This window comes from Myxine glutinosa, chromosome 11, assembly GCF_964187855.1.
Source record: "Myxine glutinosa chromosome 11, kmMyxGlut1.1, whole genome shotgun sequence".
NCBI classification, from domain to species: Eukaryota; Metazoa; Chordata; class Myxini; order Myxiniformes; family Myxinidae; genus Myxine; species Myxine glutinosa.
In genome coordinates this window covers 78,320,371-78,344,944 of record NC_136271.1, presented here as the reverse complement: position 1 = coordinate 78,344,944, position 24,574 = coordinate 78,320,371, and the positions used below count along the sequence as shown (strand labels likewise).

The window sequence follows — 24,574 nt, the reverse complement described above, 5'->3', positions numbered from 1 at the left end:
GTGGAACACACCGGATTCTTTGCTGTTAGAGGAAAACACACAGTGTCGTTCTTGGGCAGTGACTGAGAGTTCAGGGAAGGTTAAACGAAAATCTACTTCTTCATTTACCCCATTCCACTCAATATTCAAATCTAAAAAAAGTCTGGGGTACAATCGTTATGACCCTGCTCACTATTCTAATTGAATGCAAGCCAATTTTTCCAGAAACAGCGCTGGCAGACAACCATCGCTTCAAGGATAGCTCCATGAGATCTCGTACTTTATTAATCCCATTGTTCGTAAAAAAAATTCCATAAAAGCTCGGCTGGTAGATACTTCAGCAAATAATGAATTTTGGAACAATGGCTCATGCACAAACTTCCTGGTATCATAAGAGATCTCCAACCGCTGCACTCCTAGTGCTTGTCAGGCGTTCAGGAGAGACCGATGAAATTCAGGGAGCCGAGCTCTATCAACCTTCTTCAAGTCCACAAGGAAAGGTTCCCGGTCATAGTCCATTCCACCTACTTGCCTGAGCAAGGTATTCGTGAGAGGAAGCCAGGGCACAACCTCGCTGTACAGCAGACGTTTTATTGTCATTAGCCGAAAAGCCATTATTCGACTAGGGATGTGCACCAGGTTTTGACCACCTGAATTAGTGGTCTGCACAACACATCTGGCTTAAGCCAATGGTGGCCTCCACAGAAAAAGTCAACGAGACCCCTCTGAATGTTGGTGATCAGAGCTTGAGGAGGCTGGAGTGCTATGATCCTATGCCATACGATTGGAAGCACCAGGTTGTTTATTATCGTTACCCGTGCCTTAAGTGACAAGATATGGAGCATTCCTTTCTACTTTGATAGTTTCTGCTTCATATTATTGAGGAAACCATCCCAGTTTTTCTTCATATAGCTTGCAGTTCCCAAATGGATGCCTAAGTATTTAAACCCATCCGTTTTCCATAACATTCCTCGAGGAAGAGTTGGGGGAACCGTATGTGAAGCCTGTGATGCAGATACGGTATCTGGGTACAGAGAAAGAGCTACGCTCTTGTTCCAATTTACTCTTGCTGATGAAGCAAGTTCAAATTTAGCAAAACACCGGGATAGCTCAAAAACATCTTCCTGGTTTTTAACCACAACAAACAGGTCGTCTGCATATGCTGACGTAACAATTTTGGAATTGTTTGACAGAACAAACCAGATAAGGTGGTACGAAGGAGAGCCAGTAAAGGGTCGATGGACTGTGTGTACAACATGCCTGACAGTGGACAGCCCTGACGGATGCCGTGCTGAAAGGGGAAAGGATGACACAGACTGTTGTTTACTTTTAGCAGGCATGATACATTGTCATATCAAAGTTTTATGCAAGAAATGAATTTTTCTCCAAATCCTGCTCCAGTAAGAACTGCAAACAAAAATGAGTGATCCACACTGTCAAAAGCTTTCTCCTGATCAAGGAGTAATAACCCAAAAGCGTGCGATGCAGTTTGACCGATAGTAATCAATTCTCTAACCAAGAAAATACTGTCAAACATGGATCGTTCAGGTATGCAATACGTTTGGTCATTCCCAACTAAGAACGAGATGACATTTTAAAGATGCATTGCAAGCACTTTTGACACAATCTTATAGTCAGTATTTAACAATGACACAGGCCGCCAGTTTGTAATCTGCTGCAAATCCCCTTTCTTGGGAAGAAGACATAAGACAACTCTTCTGCAGCTCAGGGGCAATTCCCCCTGATTTAGGCTCTCGTGAAAAATCTCAATTAGAGCAGGACCCAGAACATTCCAAAAAACTTTGTAAAATTCAGCAGGAAGTCCGTCAATTCCGGAGGCCTTGCCGTCTTAGAGTTGTTTTACTGCTGTTGTGAGCTTCTCAAGAGAAATGTCACATTCCAGTTGAAGTTGCTGCTCTTCAGAAAGAGATGGGAGAAGTTCAATCATCTCATTTGCCATCGTTCTATCCACAGTTCTTGGAGCAAACAAGCTTAAGTAAAACTCTTGCAGTGAATGTTTAATGTCACTCTGGCAAGTCAAGAGAGAGACAGAGACAGAGACAGAGACAGACACAGACACGGTTCATGGGGATCGATCGGCACTCTGACTATGACATCGTGCTGGCCTGATGAATCCAGGAAGCAGGGAAGAATGGAGAAGATTTGGTCCCCGACTTTTGTTGGGGGGGGGGGGGGGGGGGGAGGCAGTGGGGAGGGGTACAATCGCCATGAAGAGGCACCTCCGATAGTTGTGGATTGGGGAAGTTGGTTCTACAGGTGAGAGAAAAGAGGAACAAATGAGTGAACGTGATCAGTGAGCCTGGATTTTGAGAGTTAACAAGAAGATGGTTACTGGCACACCACGTGTTGCCTACAGAAACCAGGGCGGAACAGATCCAAGAGAGGGCAAAGGGCGCAAGACCAAAAAGGAGGCAGGAGAGCACAGATGGTCCACCAACCTAATCTGCAAAGCGAAAGTAACAGGCTTAGACTCTCAGTTCCGTCGCAGGAGATCCCAACGGTTGCAGGATCTTCCTCATTTGAGCCAGCCTGAGCTAGCTGGCTTAATGAAATATTAATCTTGCCCTTGATAAATTACAATTTACTAGCAACGGTACCCGCCCTATGGGCGGGGATTCAATTGGGAGGCCCAAATGAAAAGGCTAAACATCAGAAATTGAAGGCTTTTTTTTCTTTTAAACGATTTATATAAACATCCGTTAAATCTCGATCGGTGCGGCCATTTGTGCGGCACCCGGGAAAATAACGTCATGCAGGAGCAAGTATCAGCAGGATGTAGCAGTGTGGGAGTCCATGTTTCGGATCCTCCTTCATGCCGAAGTAGCCCACCACTTCTCCAAGCATTCCGCTCTTCAGATCCGCCATGACAGATTTAAGCTTGATACTGAAGACGCGTGCAGTTAGTCCTCCCGATGTCGTATATACTCCCGATACGCGTTTCCTTCATTGTAAAAACTACCAAGTCAACAGTTAAAAGGATTTTGAGCCGATAGCTGTTACGGCCTTGGCAAGATTGATGGAGACAGCGATCTGTTAGCGTATTCACCGCCCAAATAGCTATGTGGAATTCTCTCATGTGGAGATTAAACTAATCGTGTTCACAATCGCTATGTCGTATGTACTCCCGATACGTGTTTCCTTCAGTTGAAATGGGTTAGAATTCTCTCAAGCAGGGATTCAACCCGTGTTCTTATAAAAGGTCTTTGTCCGAGGTCACCGAGTTCGATCGGTGCAGCCGTGCAGCGATCCGTGCAGCCGTTTGTGCAGCACCCGGGAAAACAATGTCGTCACAATGAGAAAAATGAATGTTATGCGAACGTGAATGTTATGCGTGAGTCCAAACCTGAGAATGCTGGAGACTAAAGCTGAATTTGGGAAAACTAAATAGCCTATTTTACTCCTGGAGATCCCAGGATTATCCACCCAAAATATCGTTGAGATCGGTTCAACAGTTTTTACTGTACCTTCGAACAGACAGACAGACGGACGGACATTTGGTGAATTCAAGTAAGATGACCCTTTATAAAGTTGTAGGAGGTATGAATGCAATTGGTAACAAGGTTAATGTTTTTTACTGTGCGTTCCTCCAGCATTGGCACATTCTATCAATACTTTGAGCATGGATTGTGTTTGAGAGTTCAGGGGGTGATTACGCACTTAAAAGTACAATAATGTGGATTCTACAGCAGTATATGCCACCCTTGTGCCCCACAGAGCAGCAGGTCACCAATTAAGGTGAATCTTCTGACCTGCCAAGTGAAGCCCAGTGTCGAGGATAAGCGTTGTTTCACAGTTATCTCCTGTGAGTCACTAAATATTTTGGAAATATTCCCAGATCATGTATGGAAATATTACAGAGCTCCACTCATTTTGATTTTTGCCCTCAGATGACAGGACGTTCCACTTCCAAGCAGAGGATGAACAATCACGTGCAGCGTAAGATGTGCTCTGTTTTTATACATGAGTAAAGGAAAGAGGGATGGGGAATGGGAGGTTTGCAGTCTGTAGGGCGTGGGGTAGGGAGGGATTGGCATGGTGGGGAGGTGGTGGCATATGATAACCTTGTAAGTTTGATATGATTTGTAGTGTTGTGGAAAAGGCTCTGGACTGGCATCTCAGAGCATGCAAGTTCAATCTGGCTAAAGGCAGCACTTATTAAGGACTATCAAAAGTACCCGGCATTGCCAGGCAACACAGAGTTGCTTTGTGACGGGAATATTAAGAGATGGGGGACGGCGGGGGTGTGGGGGCGGGGGGGGGGGTTTGGGGGTAGAGAGAGGATGGGAGGGGAAGGGGAGAGGAGGAGGGAAGGGGACAGAGAGGTGAAGGGGGAGAAGGGAGGGGGAGGTAAGGAAGGGAGGGGGAAGGTAAGGGAGGGAGGGGGAAGGTAAGGGAGTGAGGGAAAGGAAATGGGGGGGAGGGGAAGGAGGGAAGGGGACTGAAGGCAGTACTAATTACTACCCTGCGCTCGTGAGGCAAAAAGCAGGGTTAGGCATTCCGATGCATACATGCATACGTGTCTGCATTTTAAAAATTCATTTTCTCGGCAACCATTGGTCCGATCGACACGAAATTTTACCATAGAAGCGCCTCCGCCTGTATAATTTTTTATTCATAATTATGACGTCATAGATCACGTGGTACGGACAACATCTTGGAAAAACGTTACACCTCTATATCTCCCAAACTGCTCAATCGAAAAAATGGAAACATGGCTCATTGTCAAGTACTCCCCATGGGGAATAAGAACTGTTGATGATGATGATGATGTCATCGGTGCCTTCATTATGACGTCATAATTCGACAAGTACAACGCTTGATCTGATCAGTAAGAAAAAAAAAATTCCTCTGCAACTGTAAGTCCGTTGCACACGAATTGTCTACCATAGAAGCGGCTCCTCCTGTAGAATATTTTAATGCTAATTATGACGTCATAGGTCACGTGGTACAGGTGCCATCTTGGAAAAATCGAAAAATGTTGCACCTCCATATCTCTGAAACCGCTCCATGGAAAAAATTGAAACATGGCTCATTGTAAAGAACTCCCCATGGGGAATAAGATATGTTAATTATGATGTCATCAGTACCTTATTTCTGACGTCATAATTCGACAAGTACAACGCTTGATTAGATCAGTATGAATTGTTTTTTCTCTGCAATTCTTGGTCCGATTGACACAAAATTTTCACCATAGGAGCGCCTCCTCCTGTAGAATAATTTAATGATAATTATGACATCATAGACCACGTGGTACAGGAGCCATCTTGGAAAAAAATCATCCCTCTATATCTCTGAAAGCGCTTAATGGAAAAAATTGAAACATGGTTCATTAGCAAGTACTCCCCTTGGGGAATAAGAAATGTTAATGATGATGTCATTGGTGCCTTTGTTATGACATCATAATTCGACAAGTATAATGCTTCATTCGATCAGGATGAATTTTTTTTCTCGGCAACTCTTGATCCGATGTACACGAAATTTTAACCATGGAAGTGCCTCCTGTAGAATATTTAAATGAGAATTATGATGTAATAGGTCACGTGGTGCATGCGCCATCTTGGAAAAACTGAAAAACGTTACACCTCTAGAATCTCCAAAACCGCTCCATGGAAAAAATTGAAACGTGGATCATTGTAAAGAACTCCGCATGAATAGGTGTTGTTAATGATGACGTCATTGGTGTCGTAATTATGACGTCATAATTTGAAAGGGACGACGCTTAGTCTGATCAGTTTGAAATTTATTGAGCGTGATCTATGCAACAATTATATGGGAGAATATAAATTTATGATGTAATCGCTGACGTGGTCTGGTAGCCATATTGGATCAAAGAAAAACAAAAACGTTCAAAAACAGAAGAGTTGGCTCGCACCAAGTTGACTGTGCAGAGTAAGTATTCTCAGAATACCATCTAGTTAAAGATTTTGATTTAAAGCTTTTGGAACCTGAGCTGGTCTCAGCAGTATTACTATTCCACTATCAGATTGCCATTATAGAATGTCAGCTGGCTCATTGATTTACTTTCACTGTGTCGTATTCTACTTGCTTCACCTTGTGCACGTGGTGCCAATCCACATTTTGTCCCCGACCCGTATTGTTCTTGGTGGAAACTTGGGATCAGCACCAAAATTATAACCTCCCTGAACAAAGAGAAGAAGTGCAATATTACACAAAAATGGCCCTTAGCTGTGCCTGAGCTGTTTCATTAATGGGCATTGACAGAGCAAAATTTTGTAGCCAGACTGCTGTCCCATTTTTTCATCAGAGTGCACCATCTTGTCTTTATCCTCACAGTTGGGTGTCAGTTATCACCAACAACAAGGAGGAGGCCATGAATGCTGCATTCCGTGGAGAGCCAAGGAAGAGTGGAGACAGCGGTGTCTTGGATCTCACCAGGTCCATCATCCGGGATGTTGTACAAATGCCTGGAAATAACGTTTGCTGTGACTGTTCTTCTCCAGGTCTGCTGTTTGTATGACCAGCTTGATGCTATTGATATTATAGTTTGTCCAGTGGGAGTTTTTACCCATAATGTTGACGTCATAAACCCCACTCAAAAACATAATATTGCAGCAGATTGATTGAGATATAGTCATAAAGCAAAGGCATGATGGCATTCGGGTCTTTCTAAAGGCCTATGGTTGAGTGGTACACCCACTCGCCTCTGAGCGTTCTAGCCTGGGTTCAAATCCTGACACAGCTATAAACTCTCAAACTGGTGTTTCACAGGCAGGGTGATTCATGAATGTGTGGGCCGTCCCTTTGATGGACGTTTAACTGGTGTCCCATCTGCTGCCATTTGTCCTTCATGAAGAGTATGCAAAGTATTGCCGGCACCCTGGCCAAATTCCACTGCAAATTCCAAATTGCTGCATCAGTGCACCCCCAGCCAGTGATGCTACTCACAGCCATGTGCTGCATATAGAAGAATAATAATAAATGGCAGCATTCATCATGATGCACAATGTCTTATTGCATGAGGATGGTAGTTTTGTCAGACTCAATTCCATTGGGGAAAAGTTCCAGGAATGTCCTGCTCGTAGGTAAAAGAAATGTTTTTGGAACAAAGGATTCAGACTTCGAAAGGAGATTTGCAAGTGGAGATGCTGGTGTTGTAACCTCCCATCCTGTAGAAAACGAACAGCGCAATAAGCCGGCTGTCTTATCCACATTTGCTAAATACAAGACACTTATAGATCTCCAATTATTTTATTGATGTGCAAGCTACTAGGCTGATAGCCGGTGTCTTTGTTGTCCCCCATTTTCTGCTGCAGAGCCCAGCTGGCTCTCCACCAACCTGGGTGTCCTTGTTTGCATCGAGTGTTCGGGATTGCATCGGGAGATGGGCGTGCACACGTCCCGTATACAATCCCTCACACTCGATGTGCTGAATACATCTGAGCTGTTGGTAAGAACCCTACTATAAACACTCTTGTGTTAGCATTGTATAAAAGCCTTTCTGACTAATCCACTACAACATAGCCCGTTTATAATGCAATCTTAATAAATGTACCGGTTATAACTATGATGCTTATTTGATCGCTTGATTTGGAATTTTTGAAGTTGTATATTTGATTGCTTAACCATTATCTTGCTCCTTAGATTTCAAAGAACGTTGGAAACTTTAACTTTAACAATATATTTGAAGCTCAACTGCCTTCAGGAAATGTGAAACCAACGGCCGCCAGTGATATGTGAGTACGGTGTGTGATGTTGGGGAATCTTGTGTGCACTGGGATGCAAGAGTGTTTTGAATAGGGGAGAGGAGAGCAATGTATTCTGTATAAGGTTTGACCAATGTTCATATTTATTGTTGTTACGCTGTAGGACAGTGCGCAAGGCTTACATTGTTGCAAAGTACACGGAGCACCGGTATGTCAAAAAGAGGAGTGACACATTGGCGAAGGAGTTGGACACTCTCTATTTGGCCATCTCCACCAAAGATATCTTTCCTCTGCTTGAACTCTTTGCTCATGGAGTGGACCTTTCAGAACCATTACCGGATGACTGCGTGCAGGTGAGAAGTCCACAAGGAAGCAGATCAACCACATTCATATCGTGTACAATAAAGGCCTTTGGGGCATGCCCCTCTGGACAACGTGAAATGGTTTCAAAAGATGATAGGTAGCGTACATGATGATGAGTGACGTGGTGCCAGAGTCTAGGACTCTAAGTTAGAGTAAGCCTCAAAACTTGGAATTGGCACGTCGTGGATGAAACATGAACTCCAGACTTGAACTGGGACTTTCCCTTTAAACAAGCAATCCGGCCAAACTCCAAAATCATCGGTGGTGGGTTCAGGATATGAAGTTGGTTAACTTGTCTTATTACAATCATTAATGGCCTGGAGCCGTCCAATGAATGGCGAGCTTCCATGGAGAGAAGACACTATATCACTTGGACTAATCGCCTCCACGAGCCATTCTAGCAAAAAAAATGCTCCATGAATACATTTAACCTGAAGACGGTGAAATATAAACTGGTTAAATGATCTTGTGCTGTACATTTTACATCTTGTAACAAACGTCTGTTGTACATTGATTGTTGTTAACGTCTGACATCCATAATGCTTGTTGGCAGGAGCAAGGGGAAACGCCGTTGCACGTGGCGGTGCGGGATTCGGACATCACGTCTCTTCACATCGCGGACTTCCTGGTGCAGAACTGGTAGGAGAAATGTGTGGATACTGGATAGTGATTCAGGAACTATTTTTTGAAATAAAAATAAATTGTTGCTGATATAGTAAAGTGAGTGGTACAGCTTTTGCTTCAAGAGGGCCTCTAACGAGGAAGCAACAGTATGATACATCACAATAATCTTGTTTGCTAGTGGGATTGCAGAAACGAAAAAGCGGAGATGATTAATTGTACTCGTGATCTACAAACAACCTGTATGTTCCATACAAAAAGCATCTATCCTCAGCTTTGTGTTTAACTCTTTCGTTTTGGACACCCAATGACCTCATTACCCACAAAGGCAATCTTTCAGGTCCAGTTGCATAAAGCATTCATAAGGAAAGATTTGAGGGTTTACTTCAATACAGTTGGACCCCGCTCTTCGCGGAATCCTCATATTCGCGGTTGATAAAATGCAACGTTTCTCTATTCGCGAAAACACGTCCCGTGAATTCGCGTTTTTTTTTTTTCTTTTCGCGGCCATGTTCGGTGAATTCGTGTTTTTTTTTTTCTTTTCGCGGCCATGTTCGGTGAATTCGTGTTTTGTTTTTTTCTTTTCGCGGCCATGTTCGGCGAATTCGTGGTTTTTCAGGGGCACAAACATTTTTTTCACGAGCCGCTAGCTTGACACATTTATAAAACCCAGCTTTCACAACCATGCATAAAGGAGCTGGACGTATGCAATAAAACTTCTACTATGAGCCGCGAGCATGACCTGCTGTGTGATGCGTTTTCATGGCTTTTGCAGCCGCGAATTTTGCCTGGACTATAATCGAGAGATTCGCGGGATATCCCACCAGATGTGTAAACAAGTTATTCTCCGCGAATTATATAATGCAAACGCTTCATTAAATCGATTACAGTTTGCAATTTACGGCAAAGCATCATCGGAGATGTTACACAATGAAAACGCTTCGTGGGATGTTCCATCAGCGATGAAAACATGTCATCCTCCGCAAATTATATAATGCAAATGCTTCATTAAATCTATTATTGAAATTAGCAGATAGGCTCAATACAGCATCATCCGATAACACCCCCCACAAACAATGGGCTCCCACAGATACCCACAATCGTACATATAATTGTGTCCTCAATCTCGATCATTGTTCTCGTCCCGTTGCTTCGACCTGTGGTTTTGACTCGCTCTGCTCAGCGTTCAATAATGGCTCCCAAGTGCAAGACCAGTGCTGGAGATGTGTCGACTACCAAGAGGCAGAAGGAATTGATGTGCCTGAGCCAGAAATTGGAGCTTCCCGACCGGCTTTCGAGAGGAGAGAGTGCGGCCTCAATTGGCAGGCATTACGGTGTCAAGAAATCCACCATTCCCTACATACGGAAGAAGGAGGAGAAGGCTATTCATGAGAAACTTTCAGCGAGCACTGTATCGAGTACGAATGTGGTCACCCATGTCCGGAATGTCCACATGGAAAGGATGGAGAAGACTCTCAGAATATGGATCGAGGACAACACGCAGACGAGGGACTTCATGCTGAAAACCATGATGCTGAACCGTTCCCTAAACCCGCTCATCAAGGACGAATTGGATGCCATTCCAAAGGTTTCTGAGGAGGAGGCGGGCAGTAATGAGGAGGAGGTGCCGAGGTCCAAACTCACAGACCAGTTCCTGGGTGAGTTGCTGCAGGACATGCGGGAGATTATCGACAGGGTGCAAGACGCTGACCCAGTTGTGGAGAGGTACCTCAAGTTCAAGAGGGCCTTGGATGATGTGCTGCTCCCATACAAAGAGCTGCATCGAAATGTTGGGAAATGTGTCAGGCAGCTCCCCATCACCCATTTATTCAGCCCCGCTCCCTTCCACCTCAAGACCACAAGCACCCTCTCCTGCGTTCCTCTCAGCATCCTCACCAGCATTCTCACCAGCATCCGCACCTTCTCCTCCCTCTCCTGGCTCTCCCTTAGTGAGCGATTTTGCTGCTCACCATTTGGGTCACCCTCAAAGTTCGAGGAATTCTTGGGATTTAAACAAATTTTAAACGGTACATGATGGTGTTGTGTTTTTTTTACTTTCATGGTATGGTATGGTTAAGCACTTTTAATAAACTGTAAGCACATTCCTTCAATAAATTGGAAATGGTACCTGGTGTTGTCGTTTTTTAAGATTTGTAAGCATTTTTTATGAAACTGTAATCATGTGAATTTACGGTCGAAAACATTTTAAACTTTAAAAATTTTCCTCTATGAATCAGGAAGTGCCAGGAACCTATAATGTATCCCCCTTTTCCCCATTGAAACAATGCCATGGCATACATTCACAGGATTTTCATCGACCTTCGTGGATTATCGTCGACATTCTTGGGTTTTGTCTCACCATTTCCGGGACTTTCATTGACCTTCGCGGATTATCACCGACATTCTCGGGGATTTGCCTGACCATTCGCGGATTTTGCCTCGCCATTCGCGGTTTGGTCCTCTCTATTCATGGATTTTCATGACTCAGGAACCTATCCCCCCTTTTTCCATTGAAACAATGCCCCGCTATTCGCATGTTTCGCTATTTTCCAGGAACGTATCCCCCGCGAATAGCAGGGTCCGACTGTATTTCCTCAAGTTTCCCCTTGAAGATATCCTTCATTTGAGGATCGTTGTATATTCAAATATTCCTTAAGTTTTTCCCTAAAACTTTCCTTAAGCTCAAGGGAACACCCTCTCCCCCATCTCAAAGGGTCCTTAAACCTTTTAGTTTCCAAATTGCGCTCTTCATGGAAATTGGTCACAAAGAGGACGATTTTCGCAAGACGTCATGAATGCCAGAGGCTGGTAGAACAATACTTCTGCAATTGAGAAATAATTGTACATTGTGAAACACGCTCTGGGTGGTGGCACAGTGACTTGGTTAACATTTTCACTCCTTCATGACGTCCAGAATAGTTTGCTTGTTGTTTCACACTCGTATTTCACTTTCTTAATCGCGCACTTTCACCTTTCTTGGAAAGTTTACAAAAACATTTAGTGCACACATTAACACATTCAAAATAAAATTCTAAATGAGAATCAAATGAATTTTATATAACAATCATTTTAGTCCTCCTTCATCCGGAAGCACGTGTTCCCCAAGCAACATATAACAAGCTTGTATGTAGCAATATAAGAAGCATCTTTTTAATATAATCACAAGGGTCACTTTGCTGCAGTCTTGCTTTCTGACACTTCATCCTATCTCTAATCTGACTGGTTGTCTAGCATAGCAACAGCTCGTAAAGATTTCCTCAAACTCAAGGAAATCCTTACTTGAGGATTTCCTAAGGGTTGTTTATCTTTGTCAAGGAAATCCTTTGCTAAGGAATCATAGTGTACCTTAAGGGGAATCTTTCCTTAAGGATGAAGGAGTTTTATGCAACGAGGCCTTGCGCTTTAATTTCTTGATTCTATTTATTTATCTATCTATCTATCTATTTATTTATCAGATTTATGACTGGTAAATTTCAAACTATTCCTCGTGTTAAAAAAAGTAAACGAAGTGCTTGATAAATTAGGCTATGGCACTCTTTAACATTTACAACCCACTTGATTTCCCAAAGTAATGTTAATCTTCATCTAATCCATTAGTAGAGTCTATAAGGCGATGGCGACACACACAAACAGACTGTTTTTGAAAAAATTCATCATGGGGTAGATTTGATATCTTCTGGATTGCAGAACAGACAACCAGGTTATCATTCTCTTCATGCCGCACCTTGTAGCTTACCTTGCCCAGTAGATCACACGAGCATCGTAATTTAACATTGGTTTTTGCTTAGCTGGGGATTGGGTGCAGGAAAAGATGGCTCACAGGGAGGCTCACTCTCTGAGCCAAATGTTTAACTAAGGTATGGTATTCACAATACCGTTACCATGGATTTGAGTCTGCCTGTAAACGTGTGTTGTGCGCAGCAGAAACCTGAACAAGCAGACGGTGAAAGGCCATACAGCGTTGCATTTCAGCTGTGAGCACGATAAACCCAATTGCCTGAAGTTGCTGTTACGTAGCAAGGCGGCCATGAATATTGGTGAGAGCTACCTTAGAGAAGTGTCCCCTTGAAATTGAAAGAATATATCATATTACCCCGACTTTGTCGGCATTTCCTCTAAGGGTCAGCCTTTTGTTTTGGGTGTAATGGAGTGGGCTTTGTTGTTTTTTTAAGAAAACGCTGCTGGAGAGAAAGCTGTTGATATTGCTCGAAAGCTGAACCTTGTCCTGTGTGAGGATTTGGTAAGTCAACTTCAAAAGCAGCACAAGTGATAAAGAATGGTTTACCTGCTCTTTGTGATGGTGCCACCACCATCAAACTTTATTTTCTCATTTACTACTAGTGGACTCCATGGTGCATCATTGCTCATGATTCTGGAATTTAATACACTGAATTCATTTGTGTAACAATCATAACCAAAGTGTCTGTTTGTGTGCGTCCATCAGCTGGTGAAAGCGGAGGAGGGAAAGATGAGCTCTGGTCTGCAGGTGGAATACGACTGGCATCTCAATTCGGAGGAACTTGCTGAGAGCGAGGATGATCTGGATGAGAATGTATGAGATTTAATTAATTATTGACTGCTAAAAACAAATCCTCAACTCTCCCCCCTTAAATACACCACACAAATACAAAAAAATGCACAGAAAATGACAAATTCTCTCATTTTGTTAACGATGAAGGTTTTTTGGGACAATAGTGAGAGAGTGAGTTTAAGATAACTTTGGTACAAATCGATGATGTAAAGAGGAATGTAGCATAAGATAGAACCTCAAAGCTACAGTTTTGTGCTTTACTGAATAACCTACTAGGATCCCAAATCATCCAGAGTTCCATTATTTGTTCACTCGAATTTGTTTGCTCCTTCGTTCCCATCAGATCCTACAAAGAAGCGTCCATCGGCCAAAGAGTGTGGCTGTCCATCCATCGGAGAAGACAGGGAAGGAAAGCCGGCGTGCCACTCTCAGCTACTTTGCATCGCCAGGTAATTCTTTCAAAGGTTTCACTTTCACTTTTTTATTGTGAAGTAGCTGTCAGAGTTTCAAAATATACAAATTTAAGTCAAATAGGCTGTTTACGAAGAGCTCGCAGTTTGTGGCCATATTTGGTGCAAATAAATGCAATAATAAGTGAAAGAAAATTTGCAAATTGCATTTTAGAAGATTCCCACATGCAAGTATCCGATGGAATTACCTTTAGGGAAATGAGTGGGGTTTTGGCCCGGTTGGAAATCTTTCCCAAGGGAATTGCAGGAAATGATGTATCATTAAGAGTGATATCAGAGTATATTCTGGGTCCATCAAGGCACCATCTCGGACACTCAATTTTAGTGTTGTGTCAGGCTTATTGTGGCAGATGGAGGGACTTCATCGTTGTTGGGTGGTCGTAAGACACACCCTGCTATGAGAATGTTTTAACAATGGCAACATGGATGGTGACCTCGTTGCTAATAGAAGAGATGTCCCGCCAGCCAGCCCCGAAACGCACATGCTGTACTTATTTTTCACAATGGATTATCACATTGGTGCTGCTGAAGCATTCTCATGGCAAGTGTTATGCTGGATGGTTTGCCATTGCTTTCCCTAGAAGTCAGTCAGAACAGCAATTTGGCCAGGATGCTAATTTGGCCGGGCCAGGATATTTACCTATGCCACCAAAGGTGGATGAAGGTTATATTTTCACCCATGGTCTGTCTGACCGTTTGTGAACAAGATATCTCAAAAATTTGTGGACGGATTTGGACGAATTTTGGCAGAGGTGTAGCGTATGTGACGAGGACAAAATGATTAGATTTTGGTGAAGATCCGGATTCGGATCCGGCGACTATAATTTTTTAATTTGGATTTTTAATGTCCAACAGCAACCAGTGCTGGAAGAAGGGTCCTCTGGCTTAATGTGTTTTCCCACCATCGATGCATCACTCTACACGTGATCCATCAGGGTGACTTTTTACAGCTCGGTTGAGATTTGAACCCAGGCTAGCCAGCCCAAGCATACCTGTAAGTTATCGTTCAAGCCTTCAAATATGTTACAGCATCTAAATTAAATCATCTAATATTACATAGAGACTACACAGCCTTTGGTTGTTTTCAGTGCATTCTGTGAAGAGGAAGGGAGGTTGTGGCACTGGAAGCCAACAGAGACATTTTCCTAGAAAGCAGATTCAAGGAGTGGACCTACCCCCCCCCCCCCCCCCCTATCCCCCCTCCTGCTGTTTTGCCTGCAGCATTTGTTTTCCAACTTTAGCACTAAGAGTGTAGAAGTTAATGGTTGAAACATATGAAGTTTATAATGTACTAGCAGGAGTACCTGGCATTGCCCAGTAATATTATAATCCTGCTGGAATTTTGAATAAATCAATTTAATTTTTTTTTCTTTTTTTTTTGTGGGTGACTAAAGCACCTCCCTACACCCCCTAAGGAAAATTTATATTTCGTATTATAATATTACACACACACACACACACACACACACACACACACACACACACTCCTCCTTTTTGCATCATGATAATGCATAGGGCTGCTGAAGCAGTTTCTGGGCTGTTGGGCAACAATCCTGGATGGGTCACCACTCCGACGCAGGATACTCGAATGGCTCATTCTTCCCAGCAAGGTGGTACTCATTTTGCCGATCTCAGGAGGGTGACAGGCTGAGTCAACCCTACGTGGTGTTAATTCAACGACTGACAAGGGCTTGAACACAAGACCTTGAAAAAAAATTCAAGAAGAAAAAATCCAAAAATAAAATCGAACATTTTTTTTCAAAAATTTAATTTGTTTTGCCTAAAACACTCCACGACACTCACTGATGAGCCTTTGAAAGTTTGACGAAGATCCATTCAGCCATCTCTGAGAAAAATGGCAACAGACAGACAGAACAAACAGCTCTGTTATAATATACACTAGCAGAAGTACCCGGCATTGCCGGGCGGGGGAGGAGGAGGGGAGGGGGAAGAGGAGGGGAGGGGAACGGGGGGGGAGGGGGGAGGGGGAAAGGGGGGGGGGGGGGAGGGGGAAGGGGGGGAGGGGGGAAGGGGGGGGAGGGAGGAGGAGGGGAGGGGGAGGAGGAGGGGAGGGGAAGAGGAGGGGGAGGGGGAGAGAGGGGAGGGGGAAGAGGAGGGGAGGGGGAAGAGGAGGGGAGGGGAACAGGGGGGAGGGGGAGGGGGAAGGGGGGGAGTGGGGAGGGGAGGGGGGAGGGGAAGGGGGAGGGGAGGGTGTGGGGGTGCCCGGGGGAAGAAGGGCCCCTCCCCCCTCCACCTCCACCTCCCCTCCCCCCCTTCACCTCCCCCTCCCCCCCTTCCCCCTCCCCCCCCTCCCCCCTCCCCCCCTCCCCCCTCTCCCCCCTCCCCCCCATTCCCCTCCCCTCCCCTCTTCCCCCTCCCCTCCTCATCCCCCTTAACACCAGGGGGGTTGACTCAGCCTGTCATCCTACCGAGGTCGGCAAATTGAGTACCAGTTCACTGGTAATTCCCTGTGTGCCGCAAGAGGCGCCTAACAGGGTTGGCGGCACGAACCCGGAAGTCGGAACTCATTGTCGTCAAATAAATGTAGCATGTATGTTTCACTCTCTGTCACATGCCGTTGGTCCCATGTCAATCGGATGAAGTTGAAAAATTAACATTACGAAGTTTCTCTGGGACGTACTGATTCCGAATAATGAAGTTGAAAAATTAACGTTCCGAAATACGCTAATTATGCTAACAGAAGCGCTGGCGCTGCGAAGCACAAGAGGGAGCGCTGCGCTCCCTCCCTTCGATTCCCTCCCTCTTCTGCTAGCGTTTCTGTGCTAATACGCTAATTTTAAAACCCGAAGTTTTTTTAAAATTTAAGGTGTGCTGTAGTTGCTCTGAGACGTACTGATTCCGAATATGCCTTTGGTTTTTCTCTGCGATGAGTAGTTCTCGAGTTATAAGAGGACAAACAAACATACTTTACTGCTTTATATATATATAGATGTCAGGAGAAAGTTAAATAAAGAGTTATTTTGGAACCAACATAATGCTTGCCCTACTGTCTTTCAGATGAAAAATAATGTTGATTTCCCCCTCCCTCCAACCCCACTGATCTGTCTATTACCTAAAATCACTTGGCCAACACAGGTATCGGTTGCAGAACTCACAACACTTGGTTGCTCCCACTCATGTTGATCATACACTAACAATTTACATCTTTTTTTTGTAGACCTCTGATGCTACTTAAATACACTTCGGCATGAGAGAGACTTCTCCTTTAACTGAACTCCTGATCTCCTGTAAATTTCACCCTGTATGACATTTTAATTCCCCACAAACTATAGCATTCAATGCTAATTCACAGCATGACTCGTTATTGACCACCATCTGGGAATATCCAGAATGCCTTTGTGCAGCTGTGACAGCACTTCGCGCAGGAGTTGCCGGATGTCGTCATGACCATTTCACAAAGTTTTTCAGCCATCTCTAAAACGTTCATGATTATCTCGAAGATAAAGTGTGGGTTATCCTTGAGCCACCCTCATTGTACGTTTACCCACTGTGCATACACTTTCAATCACCAAACATGATTGGCATTCTGGCTAAAGCCAACTTTTACTGACCAGGCAAGAACTAGACTCACCAGCATCCTGGACCTTCACTTACGGTTCAGGACCAAAACTCACCATGATCTCTGGACAGGATCTCAAATTATTTGGCTGAGTCTCCTTCATCCTTATTCTGTACCAGCAACGCAAGTCTATGTTTGGATATATAACCTATATATGTCTACGTCACATGTCTTGCAGAGGTGGCTTGCTCATCACCAGGTGAAACGGAGACCAATAAGAAACCACATCCATCCCCCAACAGGTCATCACACAAGCGAACGATGTCTGAGCCACAAAACACACTTATTAATCATCTGAAGAACTCCCAGGATTCTGATGGTATGTTGCCATGGGAACAGACTTGCATTGTTTTAATTGTAAAATCAATTAATTTTGCTTGTTCAAATTCAACTGAGTGAATGTTTTTGGAATATTCGTGTGTATGTTTAAAAAAAAAAGAATTTCTTGTACAACCTGCATGTAATACGCAGCATCTTCAAACCTGGACTCCTCAAGTGCAGGTTCAAAGATGCCCTTTCTGGAGAACAAGCTACAAATAATGTAAGAGCATTTCAATTTTTTTTTTGTCTACTTAGTATAGGCTCGTACGAGAGCTAACACACAGAACATATAATAAAGGGAGTGGGAGACAAGAGGAGGAGAGCGAGGGAAGTACAACAACAGTAGGGACATAGGGACATCTGTGGAAGAGAGAGGGCTGGGGCAGGGTACAGGCAGTCCCCGGGTTACGAACGAGTTCCGTTTTTAAGTCTGTCTGTAAGTCGAATTTGTATGTAAGTCGGAACAGTTACGTACGGTTCACATCTAGCGTCAATTAGTCAAATGTTTGTCTTAGTATATAGTATATATTTTACCGAAAACATCTATAGGTATAAAAAACATGAAAGAAACATTTCTTAAACTGTTTAGATAGAAAAGAAAAGATAATGATTAAAGGTTAACACTTACTCTCGTTCCAATTGATGTCTTGCAAACCTTGAAACGATCATACCTTGATATATCTCTCTGTGATAATGGGCCTGGTGCTGGAGAGGATGGACCTGGTGCTGGAGAGGATGGACCTGGTGCTGGAGAGGATGGACCTGGTGCTGGAGAGGATGGACCTGGTGCTGGAGAGGATGGACCTGGTGCTGGAGAGGATGGACCTGGTGCTGGTCAATTTTCTTAAAGTAAACATCAAGGGTGGCTTGAACAGAGCTTTTCTCATATTTCTCTTGTCTACCACTCCCCTTATTATCTACTTTGTTTGTCTTTGATTTTTTCTCTGTGTGATAAATGTTAGCTCTTTCACGAGCCTCGATTCTGTATACAAAAAAAAAAAAGAAAAAAAAATTAATTAATTTTTTTATTTTAAGTAATAGGCTTTATGGAGGTCGGTTCGTAAGTACGGGCGTTCGTAAGTCGGGCGTTCGTAACCCGGGGACTGCCTGTACACGGGATAAGCAAGATGGACACGACAAGGACTTTCAGGAAAGGTGCATTTCTCATGTTGTCTCGAAGGTGCATGGTTTGATACGTTATTGAGGAACGAGTTGCAGTCATTTCATCACATTCACTTTCTGACCTCCGTATAAGTTCGCTTTGGTATGTACTGTACTCCACTGAACCAGTGTGATGTTGCCTGCAGCCAAGAGGCCCCTCCATTGTCCAGGAAGCCGCATATTCAAGGGGTTCGTGTTTATCCTGCAAATAAACCAGGTAAATAATTACACGTCTGTTTTAGCAATAATGAACTCCAGAATCCAACGTAGCACCACACAGGTAATGTCGAACATCCATCGTGGTGTGCACACGTAAAGGTAGAGTGTTCAAAGGTAGTATACTGTATTGATGAATTGTACTGCACCTACTGCACTGGGAGTGTAATGTAAGGGGGAAGTGTACTGGTGATCTGGTTTGTGAAATGCTTAAGTCAGGAAAGTATAAACTGACAGAGTATAGTAGTTTGGTGGAATGCACTCACCTTTTGAGTTGTTACCTTCGCCACCAAAGGTGAATGGAGGTTGTTTCCCCCCTCTGTCTGTCTGTCCATTTATGAACAAAATATCTCAAAAAGTTGTGGACGAATTGGGACGAAATTTGGTAGAGATGTAGCACATGTGACAAGGACGAAATGATTACATTTTGGTGAAGATCCGGATTCGGATCCGGCTACTAGAATTTTTAAGTGATTCTTCACCATTGGGAGATGGGGCCAAAAACGATACATAGCAGGATATCTCAAAATGTTGTGGCCAGATTTGGACGAAACTTGGTGGACCTGTTATGTATGTGACAAGGACGATTCGATTTGATTTTGGTGAAGATTTAAGTATTGATTCGGATATGAGAATTATTTAATTTTTTAAGTGATTCTTCACCATTGAGTGATAAGGATAAAACCGATACATTTTTTTTTTGTATACAACATCGAGGACAAGATGGGGAGAGAGAGGGAAACACACAAGTCCAACAGTAGAGAACAGGGCCATCGGGAGATCTGTGGGATGGAGAGGGCTTGGGGGGAGGAGGCATGGGAAGAATGAGTGGGGTGGGGGGTGGGGGGGGGGGGTGAATTAACAGGGGTAGAAAATATCAAGGTTTTGGATGGAGAAAGATAAGAAATGGTTGTGAACAGCTGTTTTAAAGACCTGGAGGGAGGAGTGGGGTTGAAGAGAGTGAGGGAGTTTGTTCCAGAGGCGGGAGAAAAGAGGAATGCAGGAGTGAAGGTGAGCAGAGTCTTGATTTTCGCAGTTTAACCATAAGAGGGTTGCTGGCAGATCTTGTGCGACCTGTAGGAATATTTGGGGGACAGAGCACAGACAGAGCTGGGGGATCAAGGCCGGATAGGAGTCTGTAAAAGACAGAAAGACCACCAACCTGCTTGTGGGGAGTGAGTGAAAGGCCCTTGGAGTTAGCTTCATCGCGGGAGATTACAATGATTCTGAAAGCTTTGGTTTCAACAGCGTGAAGACGAGCTAGGTGCGAGGCAGGAGCACCAGCCCAGAGTGGAGAGCAGTATTCCATTGACCTGCGGATGAAAGCCTTGTATGTGGTGAGGAGCTCAGGTGTGCCAAGGAAGGACTTCGCACGATGGAGGATGCCAGCTTGGAAATGTGGTTTTCCCAAGAAAGATCCTGGCAGATAGTGAGACCCAAAAGATTGAGTGACAGAACTTCTTCAAGGGGATTGTTCAGAAAGTAGATGGGAGGGTTGTCCAGTCGGTCTTTTCGGAGAGACATCGTGAGAGAGAGATTTGTCAGGATTGAAAGACATGTTCCACTTGTTTGACCAGTCTGTGATTTTGTCCAGGTCTGCAGAGAGTGAGGAGGCTGCAGGCTGCCGATCTGAGGGATGAGGAATGGAGCGGCAGAGAGTGGAGTCATCAGCAAAGAGATAGAGAGGATTTTCCAGAGTCCGAGAGATCATTGATGAAGACCAGAAATAGCACAGGGCCCAGAACACCGCCTTGGGGAACTCCAGCCTGAACAGGAAGGGGAGATGAGAGAAATCCATTCAGGGCCACACGTTGACAAGACCAGAGAGGACGTCGACACAGCAAGATATCTCAAAAAGTTATGGATGGATTCGGCCGAAACTTGATGGACAGGTTGCATGTGTGACAAGGAAGAATGGATTCAATTTTTGTGAAGATCCAGATCCAGCTAGTAAAATGTTTTAAGTGATTCTTCACCATTGAGTGATTATGGCCAACCAGGTAGGGGTGCTCTCTAATGACTGCCGTTCTAGTTTTGTTTTGGTACCCGGATGGTCCAGACACAAGTACTGAATGATATTTTAACACGATTGGATGGGAATTTGACAATGTTTGGCACTGGTTTTGACATGGCTTATGTTCCTATGACAACATACTTAAATGGGATTAACCAATGTTTTATTTAATTATTGAAAAGTTGTTTCCTTGGTGCATGAAAAATGTGAGAAAAGCAGATGTTGTGTGAGGGTATATAGATGGTCCATAGCTTGAGGGAGTAGTTGGTTTGTAGCCCCACTTGTACTCTGGCAATTTTGTCTAATCAGGCCCAGTTACGCTCAAGACAGTGGACACTTCTCAAAGTTCCTTGAAGCAGCAGCAACCACCACTACCCCCTAAACCAAATGGAAAAGCGAGAGTAACGCAGCAATGCAACAAGCAGCTGTTGCCCTCACCTGCTCCTCGGCGTTTTTTACCTGTGAGTACTTGGTATTAAAGCGCGGCGTTACGCGCGCTGCTTGCGAGCAAGGAGGAAGCGGACAAGCGGTAACTTATAAGCGTCTTTATTTCAGGAGCTCACTGTAACACTGGCGCGCTCCGGGCTGCGCACCCGGTGTATATCATGAGGCCACGCCTACCCCTCGGGCGTGGCCACCACCCACTTGGTGTGCGGAATGATGTCACCACGCCAGTGGGCTTTTGTGTCCGCCACACGCGCCCCCCCAGAATTCCCGCGCACCTGGAGGGCCAGTTTGCGGGGCAGACGAATGACCCGGCCGAAGCGCCCCCTGGCGATCGGCGGCGTCCGGGGTGCAGGGATGCCAGGTGGGATGCCCCTGGCTGCCCCTGGGATGGGTGCAGGACCGGGGGGCGGCGTGGCGGCGGGGCTGGGCGGTGCCGGGGGTCCGCCCGCAGGGGGGCGGCCCCGACTTGGGGGTCGGGCCACTGGCGGTGGATGGTCCACGTCGAGGTGGGCCGGCTTGAGGCGGTCTACCGAAACGCGGTCAGGAGTACCGCCGATGTCCAGGGTGAAGTGCTTCGCCCCGGTCTCCAGCACGCGGAAAGGCCCGTCGTACGGGGGCCGCAGTGGTGTCCGGTGGGCATCGTGGCGGACGAAGACGTACTCCGCCGTGCGAAGCTCCGGGGCGACGTGCGTCGGTGGGTGCCCGTGGCATGCCGTTGGCACCGGGGCGAACCTCTGGGTGGTCTCTTGCAGAGCGGAGCGCTGCTGTGCCGCGGACCATGGTGCCGTGGAGTCGGGGAGGAACTCGCCCGGCACCCGCAGCGGTTGCCCGAAGACCAACTCTGCCGCGGATGCGCGCAGCTCCTCCTTGGGCGCCGTCCGGAGGCTCAGCAGGACCCAGGGGAGCCTGTCGACCCAGCTGCCGTCGCGGAGGGTGGCCCGGAGCGCGGCCTTCAATGAGCGGTGAAATCGCTCACACAGGCCGTTAGCCTGGGGGTGGTAGGCCGTGGTTCGGTGCAGCCGGACCCCGAGCCCCTGCGCGACCGCCCCTCAGAGCTCCGAGGTGAACTGGGGGCCGCGGTCGGACGAGATGTCTGAGGGGGCGCCGAACCGGGCAACCCAGGTGGCGATGAAAGCCTGCGTGACATCGGCCGCCGTTGTCGACGCCAAGGGCACGGCCTCCGGCCACCGGGTGGTGCGGTCCACCATGGTGAGGACGTAGGTGAAACCCCGCGAGGGGGGCAGAGGTCCCACCAGGTCCACGTAGACGTGGTCAAACCGGCGTTCCGGCAACATGAACGGGGCCAACGGGGCCTGGGTGTGCCGGTGCACCTTGGCGCGCTGGCACGCGAGGCACGTCCTGGCCCAGCCGCGGACGGCCTTCCGGAGGCCATGCCAGACGAACTTGTTGGCGATCAGCCTTTGGGAGGCCCTCGCGCCCGGGTGGGACAGGCCGTGGATGGCGTCAAACACCTGGCGCTGCCAGCCCGCGGGCACGATGGGGCGAGGACGCCCGAGGGAGACGTCGCACAAGAGGGCCGCGCCCGCGCCGTCGAACGCCACCTCGGTGACACGGAGGCCCGTGACGGCGGTACACAAGGCCTGGACGTCGGGGTCAGCGGCCTGGTCCGCTGCCATCCGGGCATAGTCGATGCCGAGGTGGACTGCGTGGGCGACGGCCCGGGAAAGGCATTCCGCCACCGGGTTGTCCTTCCCCGCGACGTGCTGGATGTCCGTCGTGTACTCGGACACGGCCGAGAGGTGACGCTGCTGCCGGGCCGACCACGGCTCGGTGACCTTGCCCATCGCGAAGATCAGCGGCTTGTGGTCGACGAAGGCAGTGAACGCACGGCCCTCGAGCAGATGGCGGAAGTGCCTGACCGCCAAGTGAAGCCCGAGCAACTCGCGGTCGAAGGTACTGTAACGGCGTTCGGGCGGGCGAAGCTGCCGGCTAAAGAACGCCAGTGGTTGCCAAGCTCCACGCACCCATTGCTCGTGCACCGCGCCCACCGCGTAGTCCGAGGCATCGGTGGTGAGGGCGATCGGTGCATCGGGCGCCGGGTGCGCGAGCATGGTGGCGTTAGCCAAGGCGAGCTTCGCGCCCGTGAACGCCGTGTCAATCTGCTCGGTCCAGGTAACGTCGCCTTTGCCCGGCTTACCTCGGAGAGCTTCGTGCAGGGGGCGCAGGAGCTGGGCGATACGGGGCAGGAACCGATGGTAAAAGTTCACCATGCCCAGGAACTCCTGCAGCCCTCTGATCGTGCGGGGGCGCGGAAACCCCTTCACCGCCTCCACCTTGGCCGGCAGGGGGACGGCTCCGTGCCTGGTGACACGGTGCCCCAGAAAATCGATTATGGTGGCGCCGAACCGGCACTTTGCGGGGTTCACAATCAGGCCATGCTGGCCTAGGCGTTCGAAGAGCGTGCAGAGGTGGCGTAGGTGCTCTTCGCGGGACGCGCTGGCGACGAGGATATCGTCCAGGTAGACGTAGACAAAATCCAAGTCACGCAGGACGCTGTCCATCAGTCGCTGGAACGCCTGAGCCGCATTCTTCAGACCGAAGGGCATGCGCAGGAACTCGAAGAGTCCGAATGGCGTGATGACCGCCATCTTCGGGACGTCCTCCGGCCTGATGGGGACCTGATGGTAGCCGCGTATGAGGTCCACCTTCGAGAAGAAGGACATGCCCGCCAAACGGGCGGAAAAGTCCTGAATGTGGGGGACGGGGTAGCGGTCGGGAGTCGTGGCGTCATTGAGACGGCGATAGTCCCCGCACGGTCGCCATCCCCCGCCGGGCTTCGGCACGATGTGCAGCGGCGACGCCCAAGCGCTCTCTGAGCGCCAAACGATGCCGAGTCGCTCCAGGGTAGCGAACACCGCTTTTGCCACCGCCAGCTTCGTCGGCTCGAGGCGGCGTGCCCGGGCGTAGACCGGTGGCCCGACGGTGGGGATGTGATGGGCCACCCCGTGCTTGACGGCCCCCACCGAGAAGGTGGGCCGCGTGAGGGCCGGGAAGCCGGCGAGGAGGCGGGTGAATGCGTCCGCTGCCGGAAGCGTACAGACCAACGTGGCCGGAACCGAACCGTTCGGCAAGCCGCTTGGCAAGCCGCTCGTTGAGCTGGGCAACGCACAAGCGAGCGAGCTGAACGTCTCGGCCTGGACAAGATGTCTGCGCTTGACGTCGACC

General features: G+C 47.1%; 1 protein-coding gene across 4 annotated transcripts in view; it reads left to right on the top strand.

The window, feature by feature from the left end:
• Positions 1-24,574, top strand: part of LOC137436793 (arf-GAP with SH3 domain, ANK repeat and PH domain-containing protein 2) — an 83,231-nt gene that overhangs the window by 50,358 nt on the left and 8,299 nt on the right. For all 4 annotated transcript variants that reach the window (XM_068130898.2, XM_078786807.1, XM_068130896.2 and 1 more), the window contains exons 12-26: positions 3,715-3,802; positions 3,888-3,936; positions 6,295-6,461; positions 7,275-7,408; positions 7,603-7,694; positions 7,828-8,017; positions 8,581-8,666; positions 12,570-12,685; positions 12,821-12,888; positions 13,093-13,200; positions 13,523-13,628; positions 17,408-17,548; positions 17,701-17,770; positions 18,858-18,928; positions 21,251-21,402. In XM_068130898.2, coding sequence (XP_067986999.1) covers positions 3,715-3,802; positions 3,888-3,936; positions 6,295-6,461; positions 7,275-7,408; positions 7,603-7,694; positions 7,828-8,017; positions 8,581-8,666; positions 12,570-12,685; positions 12,821-12,888; positions 13,093-13,200; positions 13,523-13,628; positions 17,408-17,548; positions 17,701-17,770; positions 18,858-18,928; positions 21,251-21,402 — 1,638 coding nt within the window. The remainder of the gene's footprint in view (positions 1-3,714; positions 3,803-3,887; positions 3,937-6,294; positions 6,462-7,274; positions 7,409-7,602; positions 7,695-7,827; positions 8,018-8,580; positions 8,667-12,569; positions 12,686-12,820; positions 12,889-13,092; positions 13,201-13,522; positions 13,629-17,407; positions 17,549-17,700; positions 17,771-18,857; positions 18,929-21,250; positions 21,403-24,574) is intronic.